This window comes from Desmodus rotundus, chromosome 11, assembly GCF_022682495.2.
Source record: "Desmodus rotundus isolate HL8 chromosome 11, HLdesRot8A.1, whole genome shotgun sequence".
NCBI classification, from domain to species: domain Eukaryota; kingdom Metazoa; phylum Chordata; class Mammalia; order Chiroptera; family Phyllostomidae; genus Desmodus; species Desmodus rotundus.
The window spans coordinates 76651250-76669547 of NC_071397.1; the positions used below are offsets into that span (position 1 = coordinate 76651250).

An 18298-nucleotide genomic window follows, 5' to 3' on the forward strand; every position below is an offset into this window, starting at 1 on the left:
ACGCACCAATATTTTTGATGTACAAGTTAAGAAAAATTGTTTTATTATTTCTCTACATAATACACATTAATCACCAGCCTTTAGTTACTATTTGATGTTGGGTGGGCCCTTTCATTGTTAAAAAGGGGGTCACTAAATTTGGACAATATCATTATTCTTTGTCAATTTAAAGTTTTTCAAATTATTGCCTACTTGGTAGTTACTAGAATTTTCTCCGTTGCACATAAACAAAAAAATATTTTCCTTCCTTTCTTTGATGCCCACCACACTCCCCATTGCCTTTTCCACTGTGCACAGACAGTAGTCTGTCTCCTTATAGGAGAGGTATGAGAGGAAAATGGGACCTTCAGGGAATTACAAATAGCCGGTCTAGCCACCCTTAAGAGCCCAGAAGAGCAGAAGACAGGCTAGAGAAAGAGAAGCCAAGAAGGGAAATGAAAAACTATACCATACAGGGTTTAGCATGCTAAGAAGTTGGATTCTAACACCTAAAGAGTCATTGAAGGGTTTTAGCAGAAGAGTGATGAGAGTAGTGTTTTACAAAGATCACTGTTTCAATAAACTATCTACCTTCCTTTCAACTTTAATCAGCTAACTAATCCTTAATACAACTATTGCATTTCTTCTCTGTCTGTATTGCTTTTAAGTCAAGTTTGAAATATCGTAAGTAGTTTCTGATTGTTCTCTCATGTCTAAAATTGAACCTATACACACTCTATCAAATGTATTACTTTTGGAGCAGCATACATAGAACCAACAGCAAATGGGCATCTAGCCTAACTTCCTCCCTTGTTTATAGCGCCCCCCTTCTAGGCAGCCTCATTACTATATCAAAGTTTTATGTTTAGCAGAGGAACAGAGCAGGCACTCAGCCTTGGTCCTCCAAAACCGGGTCCATTGATATTTGCACTTCAGTAAGTCTTCTGGGAAGAACTTCCTCTCAATCTCACTGGGTTGTCTGAGAATGTCTGGAGGGTGATGTTAGAAAGGGAAGAAAAGAAAGTCATGTCTATCTTATTGCCTAGCTAGCAAGGAAGCTTTTACCTGGCCTCCCTTTCTCTTTTGACTGGGGCAGTCCCAGCAATTCCACAGCTTTGGGAGATACAGAATCAAATGACTTCTACATAAAGAAATTTAAAAAAGGTATTTCATCCACATATAATCACCATCACCAGTCTGTTCCTTATCACCCACAATACCCAGCAGCTCACACAGGTCTACTGGACCCCTGGGAGCTGTAAACCTCAGTGTCCAGTGTTTTATCCAGACCTGACAGTTGAAATTAGAATTATAGCTTTATGCCTGCCCCTTGCTGGAGTATAAAGATAGAAAAGCAAATAATCATATATTCCTAATCCTTTTCTATCTGTACAGCTTCTAATCCTAATCTGTACAGCTTCTTCCTTTTCTGAGCCAAGGATCCAAGAACATGGGTTCCCATAGCATTTCCGATGCTGTGGGAAGGAGTAGGTACAGTATTGTGAGCTGTAGCCATAGCAACAGGCTGGTGCATTAAAATGTTTTTAAGTCTCAAAGTTGAAATTTAAATAAATAGGAAGGGAGGAAATACTGACTGCAAAGCCACCTTTCAGACACTTGCATATTTTATTTCTTTTCTTCCTCTGCTTCACAAATTCATAGGTAACACCTTTTGAAATAATTTAGTTTATAAACAATAGGAAATTACTAGTGGAGTGAAAAATATGAAATTCAAAATCAGACTATCTGATCATTAACACAACATTTTAACCATTGTATAATTTTGAATGGATTTCTATTATTAAGAAAGAAGTATTTGGAATCATGAATTTTTTGCATTTTTTTAATTGTTGTTCAAGTACAGTTGTCTCCATTTTCCTTCATGTCTGTTCCCCGCCCAGCCACCCCCACCTCCCACCCTCAATCCTTCCCCACTTTGGCTTTGTCCATGGGTCCTTTATACATGTTCCTTGACAACCCTTCCCCTTTTTTCCCCCACTTTTAAAAAAAAGCACTGAATCAATAAAAACAGATTATTATATAGTAAGTACCATCTAAATGCCTATAAACATCAAGGGAAAAAAATAACCTATACTGAGCACATATGATAAGTTTAGTGATATTCACCAATCTCATATTTTTGTATAGTTTTTTGGTTTATTTTTTAACTTCTAAATGAATGAATACTTAAAGAATATGAAAGAGAGAAGAAGTGGATGGATTTTATTTTTCCTAAGTAATGATGACTGTGTGTGTGTGTTTCAAGATACAAGACATGAGTGGCTGGTATCTGACGGACATCTCCGGTCACATCCGGGTGGCGCTCCAGCAGGGTGACTGGGAGCGCCCCCAGCAGATCAGCATCCGCAGCACAGAGGCCCGCAGAGAGCTGCCTCGGGAGTACTTCTGGAGCGCACCAGCTCCCTATCTGGGAAACAAGGTAAGTCCATGAGATGCTTGCTTCTTTGTTTTAACAGATCAATAAAGGAATGGGTTTATTTATTTGTTTAAAGAAGGATAAAGAATAGCAAACATATACAGTTTTAGATGGGCAGGACCAACTAAATTAGATTTAACTGGACATTTTTCCCATGTCCCGTGGGCTATAGAATCCCTAGTTCACCACTCTGCGTACATGCTGTTCTGTGTACACTTTTGTATCAACAAATGATAAGAAAAACAAACTAATGAGGGCATTAGGTTTTCTGCAAAACAAATTATATACATATATTTGAAGAATCTGGTTTTACTTGAAATAGCTGTTGTTCTAGAGTTGTCCATGGTGGGATACTTACCGAAGTCTTCTTCATCTGTCTCTATTTCATTTCAGCACTGATATTCAAGGGAGCTACTTTTTAATCTCTTGTGAATGTTAATTAGAAATGAAATTTATTGCATAACTAATTTAATGCGTGCATGAAGCTTATGTAAACAACACATTTCCTGGAGCTCAGAAAGAGAACTCCCCTAAAAGCCATGCCAGATTGGAAGCACATGTTTGTTTTAAAGCCCACACACACATCAATAAAAACATGCCCAGATGAATGTACATAGTAGTCTCAGAAGTGCAGGCCCTGTTTTTTCCCAGTCGTGAATAATTCTACCGAGGCAGTGCCTTGGCCTTTATTATTTTATTTTGCATATTAATTTGTTGGAAACAAAATTTGGTACGGTAATTCTACATGTGAATACTTCCTTGTTCTGTGAAAGTTAATACCTTGTCGGCTGATAGTTAAATCATCCGAATTACACTTTGCTAAAATCCCTTAGCAAATTGATGCTTTTTAAGTGTAGTTTTTACCTATAAGGATACAGAGTTGCTTTTGAAGAAATTTTTACTGGTTAAATAAGTAAAAATATATTTAGAGTTAGTGGTTCTTTTGTCTTGGCACGTGAGTCTTGAGATAAAAAAAAGTAATAGTAGTTTATATGTTACTTTGTGATTGGGAGCTGGTGGTTTTAGCAGATTGAAGAAATTTAACTCATGGCCAGTTTTCTTATCTTTAACAGTCTCGAAAAATGTTATTATGCAAAATGTATAAATTAATAAAACAAGTTTTTCAATGAATGGGTATTTTAAAAGAGACAGTATATGTTGCATAAAATTCTACAGCTACAATAAAAAACTAATTAAATGTTTATTTGCAAGGTCCATTACAATAAGTCATTCCATTCTATTCTATTTAGGAAACTCCTATATTCCCAGTAAGAATTAAAGAGCACCTAAGACTTGAATGTCTACAGCTTAAATTTCCCAAAAAATAAACTGTCAATTTTTTTTTCCCGCTCTGAGGGGTTTAATAAACAGCCTTGGATCAAAATAGGATGAGTTTCAGAGGTCTTATTTTTCTTACTATAGTGAAATTTATTTTAAGAAAGCCTAGAATAGAATATTCTTTACCATTATTTCCGAAGATTTCTTCTTTGGTCTTATGCTTTTTTTTTCTGTTGGCTGAAAATCAAACTGACAGAAGGCAAGCAACCAAATGGGATATTAAATAACATCAGAGCAAAGAATTTGGACACCCTGTTCATAGCTGCTGGTTCCCAAAGACAACTTCCCTTATCCTGTCTAAACCGTTCCTTATAACCACCCACAATGAGGCCCTTCATAGTCCCCCACAGATTATTTTCCTGTTCATAGCTGCTGGTTCCCAAAGACAACTTTCCTTATCCTGTCTAAACCGTTCCTTATAACCACCCACAATGAGGCACTTCATATTCCCCCACAGATTATTTTCACATCAAAAAGCTGTGCTTGCCTGTGCTTCACTTTCCATTCAACGAGCAAAATAATGGTAACAGGGTGTGCAAATTGTTTGAATATGGAAGACATCTCTTAATGTAATGTGGAAGCCCTCAGCGGTTTACTGTCAGATACCTCAGTATGAATGAAACAATTTGCCTTAATAACTGAACCATATAAATTTTTGATAATACCAATAATACTGCAAGCCCTCACAAATTACCACAGTACATCTTAACTGTCATGTCACATCATGTAAATTATAGTCATGATGACATGCTTAGCTTGGTTGATTTCATATCTTGCTAAGGAAATGGAAAATTGTAGGGCGTTGTTTGTAAATTCAATAAAACCACTTTTCTAAAGAGTTGAGGCTAAATTCTTCATCAGTAATCGCTGTTCGAATCAGAGCCATTGCCAGAATCTGACAGAAATAGTGTATCAAGAAACTAGCGCATCTGCTTAGATACTGAATTTCATTTACATTAATGACGAGGAGGCTGTGGGTACATAATTCCTCCTCTGCTTTTTTAGTGTTAATTTCTAAGTTGAAAAAATATTTAGGAGATGCTATTAGCATCTCCTAAATATTTATATAACCAATTTTCAAACATGTTTCCAGTCAGCCACTGGGTTACAAGGCTATGAATAACAGAACGGGGAGGTGCTGTGCTGTGCATATTCTACTGTGATGGAGAAGCCACACGCCATTCTTCTTTTTTGGAAACCTAACCCCAAATAACAAAACCCCTCTGACGAGGGATACGCTTTGCTAGCATAGAGGTCTGTCTGATTGTAATAAAACTCAAGAACAGTAGGCAGCTTACCAAAGGAATATTTTTTGATCAAAGAAACATTTTTATTGAGTGCAGTTCCTTTTTTAGAGTTACGAGGAATACATAAGTGAATTACGTGTGTATGCAGATAGCAGATGAGGCCTAGAAAAACTTAGCACAGTTTTATATTGCCCGTTTAAAAACTTTACATGATCTTAACTATGAGTTAATTCCTCAATAGCCATCTTGAAAAATGTTTTTTTTTTCCTCATATATGAGTGAATATCTAGCACCATTGGCACAATCAAGTGTTAATTTTCTCCCTTCATTCTAGGTAGAGAGTGAAGTCAGGTACCCGCAGGGCTATACTAGGCACCACTTCCTTTTCTAACTGCTTGGAAATGTTAATGCTGGGCTTTAGGGCATTTGTTTAAGCATGGGATGAGGCAAGAATGGGAGGAGCCGGAGGACAGAGTCCTGCTGCTTTGCTGCAAGGTTCAGCTATTTAGGAACAGTTTGTGAATTTCAGAGTTGGAATAATTTACTGCTTTAGTAAACTAAGTGCTTTTGGAACACTGAAATAATAATTTACTTAAGGTTACCCTAGTGGTCTGAAATAGTGCAGCTTCCAAAAGCAATTCTCATCACCTCTGTAAAGTTCCCAGAGAGTCGGGCTTCCTGTCTACTCTTCCTGCAATCCCGCTAAGGTCTGAAGTGCCGCCTCTGAGTCTCTGAGCATTATTAAATTAATCTTAGGTGATTTGTTCCTTACAAAACAATGCTTATTTCCTACAACATTATGTTGTCTTTTTCTGTTTCTAGTTTAAAGAAGCTTTTAGGCTGTTTCATGTAGTTGCCAAGTGTACGTATTGCTTAGCTTAAAATGCACATTATGAGTCTGCTGACAAAACAGCATCTGGCTGCTAAAAGTAATCTTTGGTGCTTCTTTGTTGTGCTTGCTTGACTTTCAGTTCTACCTCTCAGATCCCAAATTAAAGCTATGGATTTGAAGGAGAGTGATGTTTGAGATTTGCAAGACAAGGTAGATCTCCTAACATAAAAGGAGTTTAAAAAATACTTTGTGATTAATGCTACTTACTTAACAACAACAAAAAGTAGTTTTAATAAGCTTCCTCAGAAATGACTCTAAAGTTGAGGTTTATGTGGAAGTTGGAAGATGATTTCAATCTTGGTTTGAAAAGCTTAAAAACTCACTAACACGCAAGATCCACTCTCCTTTTAGCAGCAGAAATTGTACATGTGACTTCTTTGTTCCACATTCCTCAAAAATTATTCAAAAGTTAAAGTCAAACTCTCTTTATCCTTAACTTCCTCCAATTTAAGTCTTGGGTTAAATCAGAGGGCATTATGTATGCCTAGAATGGCATGACCATACAGTGAACAGAATAAACTCTGAATGAATTTTTACTCCATGAATCAGATCTGATCAAGAATGATATGATAATGGAGTAGTACCAGGGAAAAGATCTGTTGCCTAGAATAAACCAAAAGCATTGTTAGGCATCCATGAGAAAATATATTTATTAAAAAAAAACAAACCAAGAACTCATTTATCAATCATAGTTATGGTAATGTCTAGTACACAAAGCCCAATTATGAGGATTCAAGGTCATATACAAAAATCTCCCAGTCTCACCCATCCTTGTAATAATATTATCTTTATACTTTTCCTAATGAAATTTATAAAGCACTAATTCTAATATCTCAAATTATTATGAAAAATCATTTTGATATCCACATGCATTATTCTGCTTACAATGCCTTCTAATGAATTACAACAGATGCAAAGATCAGCTTTTACAGTTGGTCAACTGAATAATTACTAAATAAGGGAACATTCAGTTTGACAATTTGATAAGAAAAATTAGGGAGTTTCCTTAACAGTACTTTCAATATGAGTTGACTTTGTGACATGGAACCAACAAAACTAACATAATCTAGAACTACATTGGTAAGAGTTTACCTATCAGGTCAATGGAGATAACGATTATACAGACTCTACTCCAAACACATCACTGAAAAAATTCAGCTATCCATACTCCTCGTGAAAACAGATGCAAACACCCTAAACAAAGCATGAACAATCTGAATCCATAGTGTATAAAAGTGGTAAAACCTAGCTGGCCAAGTTGCTTTATCATAGGAGTTCAAGGTTGGTTTAACATCAGAAAATCAGGTTAAGTATCCATCCATATAGAATGGGCAAAGAGGAAAAAACAATTATTTCAATAGATACATAAAAAGATAAAGATGAAAATAAATAATGATTCATGATATTTTAAAAGTTTGCAAGGTAGAATTGGGAGACACTTCTTTAACTAATGAAAGAGTATCTACACAAAGGCAAAGAACTTTTTAAATATTTAATGTATAATCTTCAAAGAATTCTTTAAGATTACAAACATGAAACAATTTTCACCATGACCACTTTTATTCAACATTGAACTAGATCTGGTCAGTGCAGAAAGATAAGAGGTAAAAGATGGAGTGATTGAAAAGGAAGAAATAGAACTATAATATGTAGATAATATGATTATCTGCTTTGTGAACTCACTAGATAAATTATTAATAAGTGAATCAGAGAACTGTACACAAAATTAATATATAAAATTCAATTTTGTTTCTTTACATCAGCAAACATCAGTTAAAAAACACTTTTAAAAAAAGTCCTTTAAAATAGCAAAAAGTATTGAAAGTACCAAGGAGTAAGTCTACATGGAAAAGCAAAAGGCCAAGTATAATCAAATGAATTCCTAAAAGAAGCTGGAGATGAGATTTTAGTCAAACCCTAATATAAAGACTTAGGACTTATTTTAAAAACATGTAATGATTAAGGCAGATCATGGTTGGTGTGGAAATAGATTGGTTGGTGTAAAAGATCAGTGGAACTGAAAACTTGCCCAGTAATATCCCAAGCATATATGAATACTTGCTTTGTGACAAGATATTGTAGATCAGTGATAATAGGACAGGCTATTTAACAAATGGTTCTGGTACCATGGTTATCCAAAGAGGAAAAATAACACTCTCAGCTCCATGCCTTCCATTACACATAAAAATGAACTCTAATTGAAACAAAGACTACAGTTTCAAAAATCATACTAATAGAGCTTTGTAAAGACAATGCATTAGAAGAGTTGCTTCTGAATATGATTAAACAATGAAATCTATATTTACTTACATTCCTTAAACTACAAAAAAACTTGAGAAAAAAATGTGAAATAACAGTTTTTAGACACCGGACAAGAGATAAAGTAGGACTGTGATCCCTGAGGAAAAACAAAAAAATGAGGTGAAGCTACAACTCCCCCAGATTATTGACTGAGTGCAGTTTCCAAGGTGAAATGCGTTGCGAGAAAACCCAACCAGCATAGTCTGAAGGACAGAGATTGGAGCTCAGGGAAGCCAAGGAAGCTAGAATTTGTGAGAAATAATATTAAAAAAGAGGGAGCAGGGGAGAGAGAGAGAAAGAGGTCTAGATATCTATAAAGGTGTAAAGGTAAACCTCCAGCGTGGATGGCTATTAAGCTGGATGGGAGAAAACTACCCAGGTCTGGTGACAGAACTGTCAAAAAGTGGCAAGAAAAACAATTCCTGGAGCTAACATAGAGCTGGTTGTGTTGTATTTTCCCCCCAGCTTTATAATGGAAGGGACATCAGGTAAAGCACGCAGAGAGTATTGGCTTGGTAGAGGGGCTAAACTAGCCCCAGACCACAGGCTGCTCCAGATTCACTCTAACAAATCTTAAAAGCAAGCCTTGGAAGAAGTCAACTAACTCCCAGTAAATGAACTCATGCCAGAGCAAGTACCATTACTATTTAACTGATTACAACAAAATCCAGCACCCAAATATGTAACATTCATCATGTTGGGCCTCAGATCGAAGATTACCAGGCCTATAAAGAAGCAGGGGCATAAGAACTGTGACCAGGAGAAAAATTGATCAATTAAAACAGACAAGAAAATCATGCCAAGGTATATCCAAATCAAATTATTAAAAAGGAAGGAAGGAAGGGAGGGAGGAAGGAAAAGAGGAAGGAAGGAAGGAAGAGAGGGAGGGAGGGAGGAAGGAAGGAAAGGAGGAAGGGAAGGAGGGAGGGAGGAAGGAAGGAAAGAGATGAAGAGAAAAATCCTAAAAGAGGGTTTTTATTTGTTTGTTTGTTTTAGAAATAAAAGCTGAGATACTTTGTCATCAACACATCTACACTAGAAGAAATGTAGAAAGTTCTTCTGGTAAAAGAACTATGATACCAGATAGAAATTTTTTCCTACAAAAAGAAATTAAGAGAATCAAAAAGCTAAATAATAATGTTTCTCAGCTGATTGCCACCCAACACAGGGTCCAGAATAGTCATCTCTTTAGGGCTATGACTTAGCACAATAGTTATTGAATGAATAACAAAACACATGCACTTAAATTAGAATGTCAGGTACTTTTGTATGAAGTTTTCTTTGAAATTGTAAAAAGGAAGACTATGCTTTAATAAGAGCATAAAAAAGCCTTCCTTCTACAACCACTATTTTTACCTCAAAACTAAAGAGAACAAAACCAGCACCACTATAAAAGAGTTCAAACAAATCTTAATGTAAAACTTTACTTTTTTTTTTGCTATATCCTTTTGGTAACACTTTACAGCCATGTTCTGTGTGCACCACAGGGAACCAATATATTTCTGCTTCTCATGCACTAGCCCTCGTCCTTGGGGCAGAAACCCCAAGTATCTGTCGTCCGGCTCTTAATAGAGCAGAATCGCCAACTGTTACAGTTCAGAAGGGCAGTATTAAGCCATTTCTGAACTTGTCATGGTCAGAGCGTTTTTCCTGCTACTTTTTGTTTATTTGTTTGTTTGTTTATTGTGTTTTTAATTGTCAAGAGTGGGAAAAGAACAAGGTGGTAGGGAAGAGTGGGACACAGGTATAAAGGGAAAATGGCCTGAAGACACAGGGTCAAGATAGCCATCTATCTACAAGCCAGGGAGAGAAGCCTGGAACAGACCCTTCCTTCACAGCCCTCAGAACAGACCAGTCCTCTGACACCTTGGTCATGGACTAGCAAACGGACACACTATTTTCTTTCTTTCTTTCCTCATTAGACTTGATTGAAAACAATTATTTATGCAAGGGGAGGCCCTGATCAGTTATTTTTTTGTGTTTTGATCCTTATGCCTTTTATAGATCTGATTCAAATGCTGGACAGCTACCTTATTAGTTCTGTGATCTTGGACATAGTCCATAATTTAGTTGTCTTACTCTCATTATCTGCAAAATGAGAACTCCAACATTCCCTCAGAAGGTTCAGAATCCTCAAAAATGTCCTTTGCACACAGAAGCTGTTCAATAAATGTCATTTGCTTTCTGAATTTCTGTAGTTGTGTGCTGCAGTAATTTATTTTGCAGGTAGTCTCACAAGTGTGTCAATAAGTACGTTTGCAAAAGAACACGTTGTCTCCTGCCTCTTTATTGCTATCTGGCAGAGCATCTGGACAATCATGGAGAGCTAATTTTAGCACGTATGCAGATTATGCGACTTAAATAGAAGCATTGCAGCAATGTGAAAAATTAAATCAGTGAGCTAGCTTTGTGAGATACCTGCAGAGTGTTCCGTACTTAATCTTGAAGCTACCAAAACAAAGCCAATAAGCATCGCTTCATGTCTTTCCATGCAGATGATGTGATAAGTATCTCACTTTTCCTGCTTCATCGAAAACCTAGTGTTTAAAGGAATTTTGAGATTTCTCCCCGTCAGCAACAAACGAGAGAAGTCAATATTCTGAATATAATGAACACGATCAATGCTCAGTAGCTATAATGTAGCAAGTTAAACATGAAGTCATGAAGGTGGAGCCTAACCTAATGGGACTGGTGTCTTTATAAAAAGTAAACATTTGGAGACAGGTACAGTTAGGAAGATTGCCGTGTGAACATGAAGACAGCCATCTGCAAGCCACGCAGGGACAAAGCAAGTCCTTTTCTCTCAGCCCTCTGAAGGAATCCACGCTGCCAACACTTTGGTCTTGGACCCGTAGCCTCTAGAACTGTGAGGCAATGACTTTTTGTTGCTAAAGACACTCACTTTGCGGTTCATTGTTTTGGCAGCCCTAGAAAACGAACGTAATGAATAAAATATCAATTATTTAAAAAAACCCATACATTTCTTTGTTGTTATGATTTATAGCAAACAAAAAACTAATCTCTCTAGTACCTAAAAAGGTTGTTGAAACTGATGAGATAAAGGCCAGCTGTACAACAGAAAAATGGGCAACAGATATGAATGAACCACTCACAGACAAGAAAATACAAGTGGCTCTTCAATATATGAAATGAAACTCAAACTGACTTTTAATATGACAATAACACTGAGAAATCACTTGTAATCTATTTTAGGAAAGTCAACCAAATGGATAGCATGCTATTACTGAGACTTTAAAAAGATGAAAATCCTTACATATTAGCAGTGGGCAGGTACCTTGATGCAATCCAAGCAAACCAATTTAGAAATCTTCACTAAAGTTACAAAGGTGCTTATGCTTATGTACTTCTCTTCTGGGAACTTATCCCACAGGTATATATAAATATGTAAGATGCAGTTATCCATTCATAAACGTTTGTGATAGCTGCAAAAATGTCTATCACTGAGAGACTGAAAGAGTTTGGGGGTACATACATGCAGTCTAACACTATAAAACTATAAAAAATAAGGAATATTCTATACTGATATGGAATGATCCAAGGTATATGGTTAAGTACCTAAACCTAGAAGCAGAATGGTGCGTATGTGACCATCTGTTGTGTAAAAAGTAGTGGAGAAAAACAGTATGTATTTGTAGATGTCAGGTTAGTTAGTTTTCTAGAGTAACAGCTGCCATTTGAATAAGGTGAGTTTGCCTCAGAGACTGCCTACTGCTCCACTCAAGACCAGAATGGTGTCAAAGTTGTAAAATAAGATATTTTAATGAGAATAGCTTTTATTTTTATATTAATCTATTACAAACTATTATTTTTCTGTTCTAGACTTTGTTGTAAAAATTATTGCTTTGATATGATTACTTAATTAAGTGGTAAGTACCCCGATCCTATAAGCTAAAAATTGGTTGGTGTGTTTAATTTATCACAAGTATTCAAATAGGATGATAGTTTCAGGAAATTCTTATTATCACCAGGGCCTTTTGGGGAAGCATAAAGCGTAAATTTTTATTCCTGAGGTCTTCTCATCACTTCTAACAGTGGTACTTGAGTCAAAGCAAATGCTCTCTCACCTTATTTTTTCTGAAGTTCTCCCTCTGTTATCTGGGTCTACAATCTGACATTTGCCACATGGAGAAGGGAGCTATGTGGTAAGAGTCCAATTGGAAATGTGATAAATTATTAAACAGGTACTTTGTTGGGTGATTGAAAATTACCTGCAAAAGAGTGCTTATCTCCTTGAGGCACGTCAAAAGCTAACGGAATTGAGCCAATTAGACTGATTGTCTCTTCAATGAGTTGTGACCTCTCGATGGTAATAGCTTATTATGATGATAAATGAACCCATCTCTCCAACTGAAGCCTGAGTACACACTTCGGCAGTTTCCTTGAATCATGAAGCCATTACCTCTCAACCCCGGATCGGCAGCAGTGACAGCTGTGATAGCAGAGAGCATGCACGTGTGACTAGACACCAATGATTGTTTTACTCAGATGAATATATTTACAGCTATTTCTGAAAAATGAGAACGCCTCTGCATTGTGTGGTCACACCCAAAATGTTCACCACGTGATGCATCCTTTCTAACGAACTCCTTCCCGGCTTCATCATTGTGATATAACTAGGTTTTGCTTTTTTTTCTTTTTTTTTTTCAGTTTTTATTTGATTTTTTTCAGTGTCTGAATTCTTCATTCTTGTTGGTCTCCTGATCAAGTAAATTTTAAGAATAAAAATATTTTCTTACCTGGAATTTGTAATATGCACACATGTGTCCTTTTAATTCGTTAATTTAATCTGGTTCAATTCCACGAGATTGGGGGAGCCACTCAGAGACTTGTTTCTGTTTGTACAGAACTTTTGTAAAGATTTTTGATTTGAGAATCACACAAGTGTAAGAAAATGCTAAAATTTTTTAACTAGTTACTGAAGTTTGACATCAATTTCCCTATTCTGCTATGGTGATATTTTTCATTTGAAGAGAATTAGAGGGGAGTTACTTATCATATTTATAACAAAATACAATATTCTAATTCCTCATAAGTATTAGACAGAAGTCAGCTGCCAAATATATTCTTGAAATAACCTATTGACCAAGCAAAACTAAGTTTATGAAGTACTTCAGTAAGTGGAAAACCAGTCACCTTGAGTCTCAGCAGTGTCTTGAAAGCCAAAGATCAGGGGAAGCTACTCATGAGTTTAAGGGGATCTTGCACTGCAGGCAGTTGGGCGGAATTTATGAATAACTTAGCCTTGGATATGTCCCAAGAATAAGGCAAAAGTCTTGGATCAAGTATTGAAAGGCAAGCAGTTAGTCTATATGTGACTATATGTTAGCTAGTGTACATGGATCGTGGTTCAGGAACCAGGTTTTTGTGGATTACTTTTGCAGAACTGTTAAAAATGGGGTTGAAGACTATGCTTGTTGCCAGCATTGTTTAACACAGAAATAGGGAGTTGTGTTGACTTTTGTTCTTATAGACCGTAGCTGTGCAATTATACTATAGTAACTTAGTTTTTCTGTGCCTCTGTTTCCTCATGTGTAAAGTGAGATAATAATAATAACCCACTTCACAGAGTTACCATGAAGATTAAGTGAATTAACAAACAGCACTCAAGACAGTGTCTGATAAATAATAAGCACTCAGTATTAGTCATTATTACTAACTGCAGCTGGGCCTAATTTGAGATTGGATATTATCCCATGGAAATTTTAGAAAGGTTCCCTACGCACAAAGAAAAGAAGAAGGGAAAGAAGGAAGGAAAGAAGGAAGGAAGGAAGGAAGGAAGGAAGGAAGGAAGGAAGGAAGGAAGGAAGGAAGGAAAAGAGGGAGAGAGAGGAATGGATGGAACAAAGGAAATGAATAAATAAATAGAGCAGCAAGGAGAAAAGGATGAAAATAATTTCCCATATATATTGGGGTTTTTTTTATAGTGTTTTGATTTAGAAAGTAACTATCAATAGTTCAACAGAGCCCCCTCTTGTTTAGCCCAAATCTATCAAAGACGTGGTCTGGTCGTCAACTGAATGCTTTTTCCCTGGTTTCCATCTGGGCCTGGGTTTAAAGTAATCAGCCTCTGTGTTCTGGAAATAAGTCTTTTTAATGAAATGGAACTGGAAATAACCCACAAACAAAAAAGCATTGCAGGCCATTAAAGGTCCTCCAGGCCATTTACTGCCTTCAGCTTAGTTTTACTCATCATCACAGGGGAAAAAAAGTGAGTCGAGCATATTTTTCAGATAACAAGTAGTTTTAAATTAAGATGTGATGGCTTTGTATAAAGGTCAAAATGCTTTATTTTGCTTTTTCTTTCAAAACAAGGATAGCAATAAAATTTGATTATTAGTGTTTATTCTTAATTTTGCTCTTACTTAGAAACTCTTGAAACTTTATAAACAGGAGACGATAGAACAATTTAACCTATCTCATTATCTAGCAGTTATTTAGATAATGGTGGCTGGGATAAGTGTTTAAAAAAAGAAATAATGTTTTGTTGTGCCAAACACATGAACTTTGTGCCTGGTGAAAGACACTTAGGCTGAGGAAAATGTAAACTATGCTGGGAATGAACCCCGTGACAGCTTGATCCCATAAGATTTATTAGGGCTGAGGTTTGAGTCCATGTTCCTGACTCATATATTTTTACTTAAAGGAAACATGTTACATGTTAAGGGGTTCAGCAGAACCATGAAAATAAACCCTTCTTTTAAATATATATTTGTATTTATTGATTTTCGAAACAGACAGAGAAAGAGAGAGAGGCGGGGGGTGGGGGGGAGAGGTTCGTTGTTCCATACACTTACCCATTTATTGGTTGATTCTTGCTTGTGTCCTGAACAGGGATCGAACCCACAACCTTGGCATATGGGGAAGATAACCAACTGAGTTCCCCAGCCAGGGCCTAATCCCTTCTTTTAAATCTAGTTATTAGTTACAGCAGTCTCATTCAGAGTCATAGGGAGTCTTAATTGAAAATGGAGATTAATGACCCCCATCCCGGAATCACTTAGTGAAAACATCTGGAGGAAATGTGTGGAAATCTCCTTTTTTAACAACTTTCCCAAGTGATATTTAAGCCTCAAAATGTTGAGGGCCACTTTTTTTACTATTACTTATTAAAATTACTGATAATTAATGAAATATCTGTACATGATTCCCCAAACCTAAACTTCCCAAGGCAAAAAATAAAAATAAAAAATTTCTGCAGCATGCCTTAGTCTGAATTCAGAAGTTGACTTTCTTATCTAATAGTTTAGCCTGTACAAAGGGGACCTTAAAATTACCCTTTAGCCACCACAAAATCCATCAGTCCAAATCTATGTGTCAATATCATACACACAGAAACACACAACACAAATAATACACATTTACACAGGGAGAAAATTGATCCGAGGAAGTGCCTGTCTTACCAATTGGGAAGTCTGAAGCGCACTGTCATTACTCTGGAGTGAGGACTCTTGGCAGGGTCAGCGCATTCCAGGGAGGCTAGGGCCAGTTTCAGGTTCCAGAAGAGGTTCCAGCTCTTCCTGAACACAAGTCAACAGTTTTGTAACTTGAGCCCCGCTGACCCCTGTTCCAGTGTAAGTACAGTGACAACCTTCAACTGCATCGGGCCTCAATTCTTCATTGGGGAAGTGGAGAGGACATAATAATGTTAGTAATGATATCTGTTTTACAAACAAAATCTTGATTAGAACATGCAAAAACAAGGAAAATGGTTCCGGTAGGTGACTGTGCTGGTGCAGTTATGGCCACCGGCAGGGATGGCACTGATCCAGTGATTGGCAGGGCTGGTCCTTGTTGTGCTAGGTGGCAGGGCTGGGAGCTCTGTCTACATCTTATCCCCATGGCCTCATCTGTGGTTTCCCCAGAAGAAGCCTAGGTTTTGGAGAAATCTGGTATGAACACAGACCAGATGAATTAATTAGAAGGTCACCTGCAAATTGCAGATTCTAACACCACAAACAATCACACAATCAGCTGACTACTAACAATGAAATAATAACTCTAGAAAATGTGATAAAGTGACTACTTGACACTTGAGAAAGAAACGTTTCTCAGCTACTGTCCATATCTGAGGGGTCGATGATACATAAGCCCGGCCACAGGAAAATGAGGGATATGTCCGAGCAAAGTAACCAAAGTGACTCAAGACACTGAGCAGCCCATGTTCAGCCAACAGTATTTCTTACCTCGATTTCAGAAAAACCCATCTAACTGCGTTTCTACCTCTCACCTCCCCAATCCGATACCACTTTATTCACCTACCTGATGGAGGAAGATCTTTGTAAACTCAAATTTGATTTTTTCAGTCTCCAGTTTAAAATCCACTGTCTTAAGGATACAGTGAAATCTCTGAGACCATTCCAGACTTGTAGCTCCATTCCGGACTTGTAGCTTAGGAAGGAACCCTGTGGGCCAACCATGAAAATGCCCACAAGGATCCTATGCTCTCTCATACTTCCCCATCTCTCGATTTCCTATTGAGAACACTTCTACCCTTTTCCTGAGTGACTAACTTCTTCATCCTTCAAAATACTCTTTAAGAGTTGACCTGAAACTTTTCTGACTACCCCATCTCCCAGGATAGGCTGAGTTAGGCCTCCCCTGAGCTCTTCCCTGAGACCTCCCACCACCCGGCACGCAGAAATATTGCTCCCCGATCTGTGCTTTTCTGAATGCAACTGGATTCTGTTCACCTTTGTATCTCTAGTAGCTAGCAGATTGCTCTGGACAGCACAGGAGCTTAATAATTTCCTTTTGAGTGAATAAATGGATGTTCTGTGTGAATAGTAATTATTTCTCTTTCCATAAAAGAAGAACAAGAGGCAATATAGGTAGAATTCTCCTTTAAAAAAAATGAAGCCTTAGAGAAAGTATTTGGTTGGAAGTTCTTAAGAACCTGTTTGTACTTTTCTAAATAGTTTTAAAAATAATCCTAGGATCATTTAAGGCCACATGTATTCCAAGCAAGGCAGACGACCTAAATAATCTGCCAAATTCTTTTCCAGCCCTCCAATTTTATGAGCCTGAACAGCATTGTTTGGGTAAAAGTCTTGTTCTTTGTGAATTGGAAGTTAAGATGTTTTGGATATTTACAGAGAAACAATTTCAGAACTGGAAAGAACTTGAGCAGTGTTCTAGTAAATGGTTTTCACACTGCGTTCTGTGTGGTCCTCCTGTGCTGGGACAGGAAGTAGGATGGAGCAGACAGGGAGCCCCTTTTCCTCTGAAACCAGAGTGTCTCTATCCGTTTTGCATGTTGAGAGTACACGGAATGGAATGTAGAAACAGACCGTGCAGACCGCGAAAGACTAAGTCACTTGAACAAAGATAAACAGCTTCTCCACAGACCAGGCTAGCATTAGATTTATGACACGGTGACTCCCACTGCAGATCTCTTTCCGTTTTTCTGTGCAAGATGTGAAAAAAAGTAGGCTGTTTACTTTATGGTCAAGGTATATAAATTGTGACACGTTTTCAAACATCACTCTTTAGAGTTCATGCCATCCAATTAAAGAAGTTTGTTAACTAAGTTTAATTTGCTTTCACTTAGGAAGCAGCTGCCTTTCAACATAATAAAATAAACAGATACAATAATATTTAGTCAGCTGTGGCTTTGAATTTAAATGTTTGACTTAACGCTATCTATTCTACTGGGTTGCACAATATTGTCTGTGGGAGAAGTGTGTGCATTTTAAAGCATTTCTAATGTTTATTATGATGTCCGAGCTCCGACTCTCTGTCCATCACTCTGCATCCCCTGAGCAGACAGGACAATTTAAAAAAGTGACAAAGTTGGGCTGAGCCGTTTCCTTCTCTTCCATCTCCATAGTTGCGCCTTTTCCAGAATGTCGTGTCCTTGGAATTGTACAGTGTGTAGCCTTTTCACGTTGTTTTTCTTTTCACTTAGTTTCATGCATTTAAGGTTTCTCTGTGTCTTTTCATGGCTCAATACCTCATTTCTATCTAGCACTAAATAATACACCATTTTCTGGATTGCCACAGTTTATTTCTCCATTCACTTACCAAATGACATCTGGTTGCTTCCAAGATTTTTGCAATAATTTATAAAACTTAAATGTGTGTGGA

General features: G+C 37.1%; 1 protein-coding gene across 1 annotated transcript in view; it reads left to right on the top strand.

The window, feature by feature from the left end:
• LAMA2 (laminin subunit alpha 2) overlaps window positions 1-18298 on the top strand; it is a 514111-nt gene that overhangs the window by 236135 nt on the left and 259678 nt on the right. Inside the window, exon 12 of the mRNA XM_024551868.4 lies at window positions 2246-2419. Coding sequence (XP_024407636.2) covers window positions 2246-2419 — 174 coding nt within the window. The remainder of the gene's footprint in view (window positions 1-2245; window positions 2420-18298) is intronic.